The sequence below is a fragment of the Lycorma delicatula genome, chromosome 7 (genome assembly GCF_047948215.1).
Source record: "Lycorma delicatula isolate Av1 chromosome 7, ASM4794821v1, whole genome shotgun sequence".
Classification (NCBI taxonomy): Eukaryota; Metazoa; Arthropoda; class Insecta; order Hemiptera; family Fulgoridae; genus Lycorma; species Lycorma delicatula.
In genome coordinates, this window is record NC_134461.1 from 88,898,740 (window position 1) to 88,911,178 (window position 12,439).

General features: G+C 30.8%; 1 protein-coding gene across 1 annotated transcript in view; it reads left to right on the top strand.

The window, feature by feature from the left end:
• LOC142328065 (metabotropic glutamate receptor 1-like) overlaps positions 1–12,439 on the top strand; it is a 589,241-nt gene that overhangs the window by 152,084 nt on the left and 424,718 nt on the right. Inside the window, exon 4 of the mRNA XM_075371535.1 lies at positions 1,360–1,606. Within this exon, the coding sequence (XP_075227650.1) occupies positions 1,360–1,606 (247 nt within the window). The remainder of the gene's footprint in view (positions 1–1,359; positions 1,607–12,439) is intronic.

The window sequence follows — 12,439 nt, forward strand, 5'->3', positions numbered from 1 at the left end:
ACTCTATCAGTGTATTAGGAAGCTTGAGCTGCAGATAGTTTTAGCACAAATAGTTAATTCAAATAATCTAATGACACCCTTTCAAGAGTAAACAAGACAGTGGTATTCGTACGGATGCTGGGCCGTTGCGGTATCATCGAGAACTAACGGGACGATGAAGCTGCCAAGAGTGCGGCAACAAATGGACTCCGACCATTTGTTACCTCAAAAACTTAGAATTTTAAAAAAGAGATGGGTTGTCATGGCCGAAATAAAATTTCTAATCTTTACTGGGGCACTTTAGCAAAAAAACTTTCTTACAATAGTTGACTTTTTTTTATCAAGATCACTAGTTACCAAAAACTTTTATTTAATATTTACCCGCTCCCCAAAAAATGTATTTATATATTTTTCTTTTTAAGCTCTACATTACTTTAGAAAAGGGTTTAATGGGAGTTTTTTATTTTCATTAGTATCGGCTGACCTAGCCATTTAATCTGTAATATTGAAAATTATTAGTTATCGTAAATTATTAATATTAAATTTAATTTTCTTAACATTTGGCACCGTTGGTATTGATATAATTTGTATAAACAATATACTTACCACTTACCAACAATTTTTTTAATATATTATCCAAGCGCTTTCAGAGTCGTTTCTCCATCATCAGGGATTATTTGAAACTACGAGTTTGTATCCGTGCATTTAGTGTTATATATATATGATTATAATTAAAATTAAAATTTTTATTTTGATTTACATTAAAAAAATTGTTGGTAACAGATTTATTGTTTATACATATAGTGTTATTTATTATTGTGAAGGCTGTTATTATTTGGGTTTGGGCCATAATTCCATCATTAACTGCTTAAAGTTTTTAATTGGATGCAATTTTGAAGGTAATACGAAATTAAAAAAAATTCAAACATACCAATGAGTAATAGTTTTGTAACTATGTAAATCCGTACTTGTTTCACTAATCTCTCAGTTTTGAAATATATTTTATTACACCTGAAATATACCGTTTCCTTAGTTTAATATCAATCTGTATATATAATTATAAATTGTATTCCTAAATATTTATACACATTTTCCGTCTAGGAGAGGGAGGCCAATCCTTCCGTAAAAAGAGGGTAACTACTCCTTGAACCTCTATTATGGAAGGTTCCAGTTGAGTTCCTAAGAAAACTACTTTTTATTTTTCTAGCTAATTAATTTTAAAAAAATGTTCGATTTCAGTATCATAAAAAAGGAAATTTAATTAACTTTTCTGCCTGAAATTTAAGTGTAACCTATTATTACTTATTAAAATACCTTCTTTATTTTGTAAATATTAATTTTTCTCTTAGCTGCAATATGGTTTTTTGTTTTTTGTTACAGAGAATTACGGCCAGAGCGGTATGCAAGCATTTAGATCTTTAGCTGAAACAGCAAATGTATGTATAGCTAAAGAAGATACTGTATTAAGTAACGCGGATGATGAAGAATTTGACAAGATAATAATAAAGCTTAGTAAAGATGTAAACGCTAGAGTTGTAGTATGTTTCTGCGAAGGGATGACCGTCAGAGGTTTATTGGCTGCTATAGGAAGAAAAAATCTTACTGGGCGTTTCGTTTTATTAGGCAGGTAAGGAAATATATATATATACATATACATTATTTTTTTGAAATAGTTATTAGAAATCAAGGATGTTTGTTTCACCTTGTCGTTTTCTAAATCAGATTTTATTTTAAAGATCTCTTTCCTCATCTGGAATAAGCTTTTAAATCGTTATTCTCCGTCATATTCAGAATGAATCTAACTTCATTTAAAATAAAACTTGTGTGTTTTATTTAAATAAAAAATCAAAATTCCTTATGAGAACTAAATTTTTTAAATAATTGAATTATTTCCAGTCTATTTCACATCCACTCTCGTTTTTATCGATTGATTATTGTTTTTCACCATATTTGTTTATTTTTCCTTCACCAATTAAAAGAATCAAGTAATTATTTTTGTAGATAATCTTCATACTTTTATTATTAATTTGTTTATTAATTTTACTACATTTACTGAAAAATGTTCTATTGGAACTAATCAGTGTAACTACAACCTCACATTATGATCTGTTAATGAACACTTTGTTTTATTTTTATTTTTTACCTTCCTTTTCCCCTGCCTCCCAGGGCCAGATCCACACTTAAGCATAAACACGGCCTTGGAAGATGCCATCACCTCTAACTACAGGGAAGGAGCAGCGCCAGGCCCCGCAAAATTTTATATTTATACTATTGTAGCTTTATCCGTGAACGAAACACGCTGAAATTTTATCAATCGCCTAAGCGCGTATTCTTTAAGTATCGAAATAAATATAATGATAACATTACATCTTTAAATAATAAATATTTACAAAAGTCGTAGCTCCAGTTTTAGTAAAGTATATTTTTACTCAAAAGATAACAGCACTAATCCATATGATTAATTAATTTCTCCGTATACTGGGTGATCATTTGAAAAGTTACTACCTTTATTATTCAACAGATATCAGTCCCATCGTATTTATGCTTGGAGTCATTTATACAATTTTCGGGGAAACCATTTTAAAACTATTTTCAAACCCACCTTCTCCGAACTCCTACCCCAACTCAAAAATCTTACAATGGTAACATTTAATTACATTAATCGACAACCCGAAAAAAATAATAAATTTTGGTGAAACGTAAATTAAAATCTGCCCACCCCTTTGCTCGGTAGGTCCGAAAAACCATTTGGGGTAGTTCTTTGTTTAAATTTCAGTCCAACAGAAATAACTATAAAATTATGCGATATTACTTCTTAAACCACTTAATCATAATCTGTGAATTAAAACTGTGAAAATTATTTTTTAAATTACCAACACAAAATTTCGCACTTAAATGTTTTCTAAATTTCAAGGGTTGAAAACTTATTTTTTTAATATTAGACGATGTAGCTTATGAAAATTCATTGGATGGTTCTTTGAATGACAAGTAATTTGTTACAGATAAAACAACAATTCGTTCACTAGTGTTGAAGTTATTATTAAAAACATGTTTTTTTTTTATGTTATGTTGGAATACAGTATTACTTACCCAAAGCATTAGATATGAAATCGTCCATTCTTGTTAAAATTATGGGTGTGTTTTAGGTCTCTCCTAAGATTTTTGAGTTGGGGTAGATGTAGGTGAGGGGGTGGCTTCCACCCCTTTGAAAATAATTTTAAAAAGGGTTCCCCCGAAAATGGTATAAATGCCTCCAAACAGAAATACGATGGGACTGATATCTTTTGAATAATAAATGTAATAATAATAAATGATAATAATAATAATGAGTAATAATAATAAATGATCACCCGGTATAATATTGTTACTTAATGAAGTTATTCATCTATGATTGAAAGAATATGATAATTTATGAATTATATATATATATATATATATATTATATATAATTTCAATTTAATTATTAGTTTATAAATGGAATTAAATGTTATACGCATTTAAGTTATTATAAAATAATATTTTAATATTTAACAGTAGTTATTTTCAATAACTACTGTCTTTACCATGTGAATCAGTTTGGGACTTAAATTCCACCTTAACCAAGCCCTTTAAGATTTCCCTCCTTATTTATCAGTAACTTTTTAAAACTACTTTTAAAATGTTACTTTTAAAACGGTTTTAAGTGATGGATATTTTTAAAGAATTATTTCCAAACTTAAGATTTAAAAACAGTATAACAGTCCTTTTCAAGTCTAACTTCTAATTAACGAAATATTAATCTATAAAAATTCCTTAATATTTTAACACGTTTGGATAAAAATACGTAGTTTCAAGTTGTGAAAAAAAAACCACGAAATTAAAATAATAGGTGACTTATCTGAACTCATTAATAATTGATTCCAGGTGCAAGAAAGAGCTTTAACATGTTAATAGCAAAACAATTAAAAGATTTCTCTTATCACATTAACCACAGAAGTTTTATAAAAATATTTACAAATTTTTTATCTTGAATCCTATAATTTGTTAAATTACTTTATTGACAGTTGTGTCAAAATGTCACTTTTTTTATGATGGCTCAATTTTTCATATCTTTGACAGTTTGTTATCTACTCGTATATAAGCGTTCTTCCTAAAATTACTAATGAACAATTCATTGCTATGGTTTTTAATATTAGAAAGGCAGGCTCTTTATATTTATTTTTTTAAGTCATGTTTTAAAAGTTTTATATGTTTATTACCCATTTAACAAAACTATTTTATGTCAAACATAAAATAGTGTTTTTCGACTTCAAATCCTGGGATATTTTAATCCAGATTTCTCAAAAAATACGGTTCTGGGACTTATTTTACGGAAAGCGCAGAAATCAGGACGAAATCTTTCGCCAGTCGATACATGCCAACGAAGCATTTCCGAACCTACATTTATATGAACTTTATTCTTTATTTTCACCAGTAGAACATGTATATATATTTTTTTTCTTTTTTAAAGTTATCAACTATTTGCTAATTTTCAAAATTTTACGTGTTAATTAATTCTTTCCCTTCTGATTAAATTGAAAACTATTATAACTCGTATGACTGAATATATTTTCTTATTTATTTAAGTCTTATCACAAAGTAAAATAATGAAAAACAGTGTATTATGATTTATTTACAGCTGTAAAATTAGGACAAACTTATCTCTACGCTACACTATACACTCACTCCGTATCTTTTACATAAAATTTGACTTATTCCTTATGGTATCGGTCAGTTTTCCTATTAAGGACTTTCGATTTTAGTAACAATAGTAACATTTCTCAGGAAATTAGGTAGCAGTTACTTTTTTTTTTTTTTTGAGGTTTTTAGGGGCATCGACTACTTTGGTCATTAGCCCCATACCACTTCAAAAAAAAAGTAAAAAAAAAGGTTCTTTAAATCATATTTCCATGAAGAAAATAAGTGTTCAAAATTTCAATCTTCTAATTTAAAATCCAACAAATTACCGCCTAGGCTTTCCTTTCGGCCATCCTTTCTTACGTTTTTCCATTCTGCGAACGGCCTCAACTTCCGACGACAGAGTGTCTGAGGCTTCGGACATGGCATCGTCTTCTCTTTCTGACGCCAATGACGTTCGCCGGCTTACATCAGGTGATGAAAGCTTCAAAGATGCTGTGAGCATCGTTGCAATTGAGTCTAAACTTGCAACCGATGATCGGCAGCTGATGAACTTGATTCAATGTCTAAGGCTGTGCTTGGGCCGGCTGATACAGATGCTCTCGCCACAGTTGTTCTCTGAGCTTTTGGGGCCTCTGTAGGTACAGTTTTAATATCGTCTGTGTCTGGTGCTTTTTCGATAGTTACTTTCACCTCCATTTTGGTTGACGCAGATTTTTTTTGTACTCTTGTCACAGTATCCTTAGCTATATGACTCGTCGTCGGGGTGATCTTTAGATCTTTGTCGGATAAATCAAGATTTTTCTTCATTACGTCTATTGCTGGAGTTATAATCGAAGATTTTGCCGGTTTTTTAAACTGCGCTGGTACGGGTCTTCTGTCGGCGACGTCAGTCCGGGAATGAGCCTTCTCATGTTTACTTTGTTGTATCTGATGAGTCGACTCGATCTTGGAATCAATGATTCTTTCTATCATTGTCGCGAGACTTGGTGCCATCGTATTAAGCAACTGCTCCACGTTGATTTTAAGTGTGGGGGGAGCAGCAGCTGCTTCTGCGTATGTAGTCGATGGTCTAGGTGTACGTAGGTTTACAATCTTCTTCGCTTCAGGGTAGCTGACTTTTTGAAGCGTTTTAACCTCCTGAATGGCTGTTTCTGATTTGTATACTGGGCAGTTCCTGGATCAACAGTTATGATTCCCTTTACAATTAATGCAGACTGGAGGGTCTTTACATGGATCACCCTCATGTATCTTCATTCCGCATATACAAATTTCCTGCGCTTCACATCTAGCTGCAGTGTGTCCGAAACGTTGACACCTAAAACATCTTATCGGCTGCGGAATAAATGCCAGTACATCAAGACGATGGATGCCAGCTCGTACCTTTTCAGGAAGATTTGGCCTATTGAATGTCAAAACATGAGAGGCCGAAGGAAGAATCTCACCATTTCGTCTCATAGAAAGTCTGCGACAATGTGTCACTCCCTGACTAGACATTTCCTGCACTATTTCTTCTTCAGTACAGTTAAGAAGATCACGGCAAACAACAACTCCTCTAGATGAATTAAGTGTACTATGCGGTTGGACAGTAACCGCAAATTCACCGATCTTCTTCAACGCCTGGACTTTCTGGCTTTGCATGTCGTTTATAGTTTCGACATGTAATCCGTTAAACGTCTTACGGATTTCCTTGACAGGACCACCAGCACAATTTGTAATCTCTCTAGCAATTAAGAATGGACTTACCTTTTGGAAGTTACCATTCTCTTTTGTAATGACCAAAAATCTTGGTTTGGGAACATTATTTCCAAACAAAGCTTTTCTTAAATCTTTACTGATTTTATCAGCATCTTTTCTAATGTTATCACTCTCCTTACTTTTTTCCTCTTCGCTTGTGGCGAATCGGCGGTTTCTAAACGAGGGTGTTTCTAAACGGGGTTTCTAAAGTTTCTAAACGAGGGTGTTTACGTGCACCCTCTGCCACGTTTGATTGTTCAATATTCATGAACAGTGGATCCCTTCTGTAGCAAGGCTATCCGCCGGGGTACACCCCACTCCAGGGCTACTAACCTTGGAGGTCCGATCCGGTACTCCGGTGGAACCGGCATATGTCCTGGCAGAGAGCGGATGCGCAGTATCTGCACTGACTCCAGGCTCCTACTCACCGAAGCTTTCAGAGCTCCCATGCACCGACATACATGGGCACCATTGCTACATGCTTGCCATCGCAGGGGGCATGTGGACAACGGAAGGGTCTCCGTTACACCTGCAATAACATTGACCCTGGCCGCCACATCGCCAGCTCTAAGAGTGGTATGAATCCATTTCCAAAATCGTTTGTTATTCCATTTCCTGCAGGTAGCCAAAAATCCAGTCCGTTTAGTGACCTGAAGTTGGAACCAGGTCAAACTTAACAAAGCATAACCGAGGAATTTGCTCGGAACCCCGTTAGCCAGCTATATGTGATGTACAAAGGTACAGCTGTTGCCGCCCTGGACGTGGAACATAGATGTTGTGTTCCGGACGTGGGGATTATCTACCTCAGGGCGGTAGCAGTTACTTTTTCTATTTCTATTGTTTATAAATTTACTTTCCTTATAAACATTCTATTCACCGATTTTCTAAGCAAGCACGCAATTTTTTTCTTCCCCATGCTTACAGTACCTTTATGTTGTTTTTAAGCAAAGTTATTCAATTATAACTCCCTCAATTGCAGATTAATTAATTATGCATAAGAATTAATACTAATTATCAAAATTAATTACGTATAATAATAATTTTTATTGAGCGCAAAATATAGCAAACTCCTGGTAATAAAAATGTTTAAATTCACAATTGTCCGGCTGAGCAGAAAATTCCCGGATACTACATTTTAGATTTGAAAAATCAAAAAGTACAACCGAATTTTTTGGTACGTCAGACATTAAATAAATGATATTTATTTATCTAAAAAAATATAATAATAAAATGTAAAATATATTCAATTTAAAATGAATATTGAACAATATCCATTTTTATTAATGCTGAATAAAAGAAAACGTCATGTGGTTTAATTACAGAACTAGATTTTTAAACGATTTTATTTAGCAAAAGATACTGGAAATTTATTATTCTTTTGTATTTATTGAAGTTCGTTTACTTTTTTGAAAAATTAATATTAAAATATGAATTTTTTAAAGATTATTGATTTCCCATTAGCGTCTTTCAGAGCTGATCCAACTACAGCAACTTTAAAGATGGAAAAATTACTAATTTGCCTACTGATTTCAGGTGTTCAAATTTTAAACGAATAATTTCTAATATTGATATTTGTATTTAGTTTTACTGTTTCGTTCGTGAACAATTTCATTTATATCTTTTCTTCCTACGACAACAATTTCGTCAACTGATTTATTTTTTAAATTCGTCTTCTACGTGTCGTTAATCCTGTTCGTTAGATATTTCCGTTCACAGAATTAACTTTATTCCATTACGGGATAGGCGATTCACCTATTCCGGCGGTTTCAAAGGGTTATCAGCGCTTTCTTGGCTGTCCCACACTTCTTTTGCCTTTCGTCGATAGTGTATTATTTCCTTGGGGAACCTAGTATACAATTATATATATTTCATATATAATTAAGAATTACTTGCAAGTTTCAAAAGGAAATAAACAGAAGTAAAATATTTAATTATTTTTATAATTTGATCTATTCTTGAATTGTCATGAATAATTTATGTTTATTTTCTTCAATAATAAAATTTAATATTTAAAAACAATTTTTAAATGAGACGTTTATAGGAAAATTCCAAGCTGAACAAACCTCATAACCTAACTCAGATAAAGTTAGTTTGTAATCAGAAGTAATTAAAAACAATATATTCCACTAAGTCTATAATAAATGTCTGAAATAATCGATATTGATATAGACAACGATCGATGTAGACAATGACGGTCGATATTTTTATTAATTTATGAAATTGCTGAAGTTTGAACTGTAGTAAACATTTCGGAGTGGTAGCGTCTCGGCCTTTCATCCGGAAGTCCCAGGTTCAAATCTCGGTCAGGCATGGCATTTTCACACACGCTACAAATCATTCATCTCATCCTCTGAGGCAATACCTAACGGTGGTACTGGAGGTTAAACAAACAAACAAAAAACATTTCGGGGATCATAAAAAGGCTACAGTTAAAATTTAGAAATGATTGGTTCGGTAGTTTTCGCGCTTATCGTGATCAAACCAAAAAGACGTCTGTTTGATTATTAGTGAAATGAAGTTGTGATTGACAAGAAAAAAAAAATTAAATTTTATATACAGAGTGTATCATGAAGTTCTTTCTGAACTTTCATAACCTATTCTACTTGTGAAAATAATGGAAAAAGTTCATATAAACTATGTCCTGAAATGCTTCGTTTGAGAGTTACGGCTGCTGACTAAATAATGAAGTGATATTTTTATTTATTTATTTTTATATTACAATTGTGTAATTTTCAGTTTCTTTTTAAATTTTTTAACACAAATTTTTAACAGTAAATTTTGTTTTTACAACTATTTTACATCGTCAAAATAGTATTTGGTTTTTAATTACATTAAATAAGTACTTTTCCGACAAATAATTAGGTACTATTTCTAAATAAAATTCGTATTTTTCTAACTTTTCTTTGTTTATTCAACTTTTCTTATACCATTCTGTTCAGAATTAAATTCTCTACAAGTTATATTTGAAATTTTTATGTGTTTATTAACAATTTAACAATGTTATTGTACGTCAAACAAACAAAAAAAAAAAACAAAAGAAAAAAACTGTTTTTACCCTAATTTATTGGATTTTACTTCCAGATTTCTTAAGAAACTATTGCAGATAAGGTTCTGGAACCTATTTTATCCAATTTTTCAGGTCAAAACCATAATAAATGACTAATTTTGTCTCTTAATTAACATCTTAAAAATTTCAGTTTGACCTCAGTTCACCGGCTTAGTTGAAATCCGAAAAAATCTTTCACTAGCCGTAACTCGCAAACGAAGCATTTTCAGACATATGTTGATATGAATTTTTTTCTATTATTTCCACGAATAGAATAGGTTATGTAAGTCCCGGGAGAACTTCGTGATATACCCTGTTTATTTATATATAAACCTTATATTGCCTATATTGCCTTAAAACTTCTTGAATTTATCACTGGCTTTTTATTAAAGGCATTTATTAAATAATTTCAGATTTTTAAAAATATATCATCTGTTATAAATAGTTTTCTTTTTGACAGTAATATTAAAATTATTCGTAGAATTCTTTTTACGGTAAAAAAAATTTTTTTTTTCTAAGCAGCTAAATGTATATACAACAAACATTATACATACATATATTGTAATAGAAAAAAAATGAAATGGAAGTGAAAACATCTTTATTCTAAAATTACCATTTTTGCTGTTCTTTTGGTTGAATGTAAAGAAGCATTAGATTGTCTCTCTATATGCCTATTTATCATATAAGTAGGTGTTGAATAAATAACATAAATGTAGACTAGTCCAGGAGGAAAATTTTTTTTTTTTTGGTCCAGGAGGAGAGTTTGGGTGATGTAAACTAACCGTATTTTAGCTCACTGATAATTCCGTTCAGTTTAATTGTCTAGTAGGCTTACCCCAGAGTTCGTTAGCGGAATTATACAGTTTTTTTTCAGTTTTTTTTTTCTATTTACAGGATTTTATTTATTTATGTTACATTTAAATTTTTAATATTTACATTTTAACTATCAAAAAAATTTTTTTAAATGCAGAACAAATGTTATTTTTTTTATATTTTTTTTAGAAATTATTTAAAACAACTCTTCTTTGTTATCTGTTTGCTACACAGTGGAGAAGTTTATTAATTAAAATAAATTTTATGTATTGTATATTTTTATTTAAGATTATAATTTTGTAAAAGTTTGTTAAGATAAAGATACAGTTTTGTAAAGTTTGTTCATAAAGATAATTTTATGAAGATAGAAATATTTTTTATCTTTAAAAGATAATTTTTAGCTTTGATTATATTCCCTTTAAAACCATAAATTATTTTTAACGACGAGAAAATTATTATTATTACATGGAGAATTGTATTTTGTTCAGTATGTTAACTAACGTATAATGTTACGTATATTGTTTTAACGAGTACTTGATCCTGTTAGTATTGTCACAGTTTATGAGCTCTCACTCTCTCTCTCTCTCTCTCTCTCTCTCTCTCTCTCTCTCTCTCTCTATCTATCTATCTATATATATATATATATATTATTATTATTATTATTATATTTTTTAGATAACACCTTATTCTACATACTTGAATAATAATATTTCAAGGACAAATATCTGTAACATCTGGGCATGATTACAACTGATGTGTGCGAAATTATTATTGTGCTCAATTGTTGAATAAACAGAACTGATATTTAAATTAACCTTTTTGATTCTACAAAGGCTACACATAATCAGTTTTATATCCATTTTTTTTTTTTTTTTAGTTCATTACTTTTTCCTTTTTTATACAAGTACAGGTAGACAAAGTATTGTTTTTTTGTTATTAAGTAACATTTTTATTTTCCTGGCATCATAATTCTAGAAATACATTGCAGGAAGAAAAATATGGTGTTCAGTCAAAAAATGGGGTATGAGTTTTTGCATTTCTCGACGTTTCATGATCTAGGGTTCCAAAAAAACAGAAAAAAGTGAGAGGTAATGTTCATTCGTACATATGTATGTGTTTACGTGTTTGAAGGTTAATAACGTTTGATTGGATGAACCTATTTTGATGAAATTTGGCACAGAGAATTATGTACGTAGGGCAAATTGTTGGGAAAATATTCGGGGTAAATATCTCCCGGCGGTGAAGTAAATCAGAGGAGGTTGTAGTAATTTTTTGGGGTCAATTTTCTCAATCTTTTGCAAACATAACTCCACTTTATATTAACTCAGAATATGCTAGCATCTAACCATTTAAAAAAAATAAATTGCTCAAAAATCCTCCCCCCCCCCCCGATAATGAGGAAAACTATCTTTTTACTTATAGGATATCTTTTAACCGATTTTTTTAAATGTCTTGTTAGGTATAAACAAGTGACGAAAAATAATCTTTAGGGACAATATCGGGGAGGAGGGAGCCGATCAAAATTTAAAATTATCGAATATTTTTTATTTTTTAAAAGTTTTTTAACTTGTTGATAACTTTTTTTCATGTATCATTATTTTTCCACTATGTAAATCAATGCTAGGAAATTATTATAACATAGTTGTCAGCTTTTTTTGTTTGTTTCTATTCATATTCTCGTATAATGTTTTGAACACTAGCATTAAAAGTCCTTATAATAAAAATTGAAATTCGCGTTATTTTTATTTTAAGTATTACGATTTTAACCGTTCATTTATTTTATTACTCTAATTGTTTAACACTAATTAAAGTGTATTTATTAATTATTAATATAAAATTATTCCTCAACAGTGTATTTATGTGTCACATTAATCTAAGTTACAAACTTAGATTGTTATGCACAACAGCGTAATAAACTTACGAATATACATACATATATATATATAAAATATAAACTAACACGTCAACCATCGACGGCATAAAAGTAACTGAAAGATAAAAACTGGAAGCGTGAAATGTTACTAGTCCAAATGTAGAATCTGAAGTCAATATGCTGTTTCTGATACTACAATAAAATATAAAGTTACACTGTGTATTGCAGTAGCTTCGGGGTATGTAGTGTGAATTTCATTTACACAAAACTTTCTCCTTATCGTATTTGGAATTTCTCTTTTATGGGCCCCAAGGCTGCAGCAAATTCTGTTTATC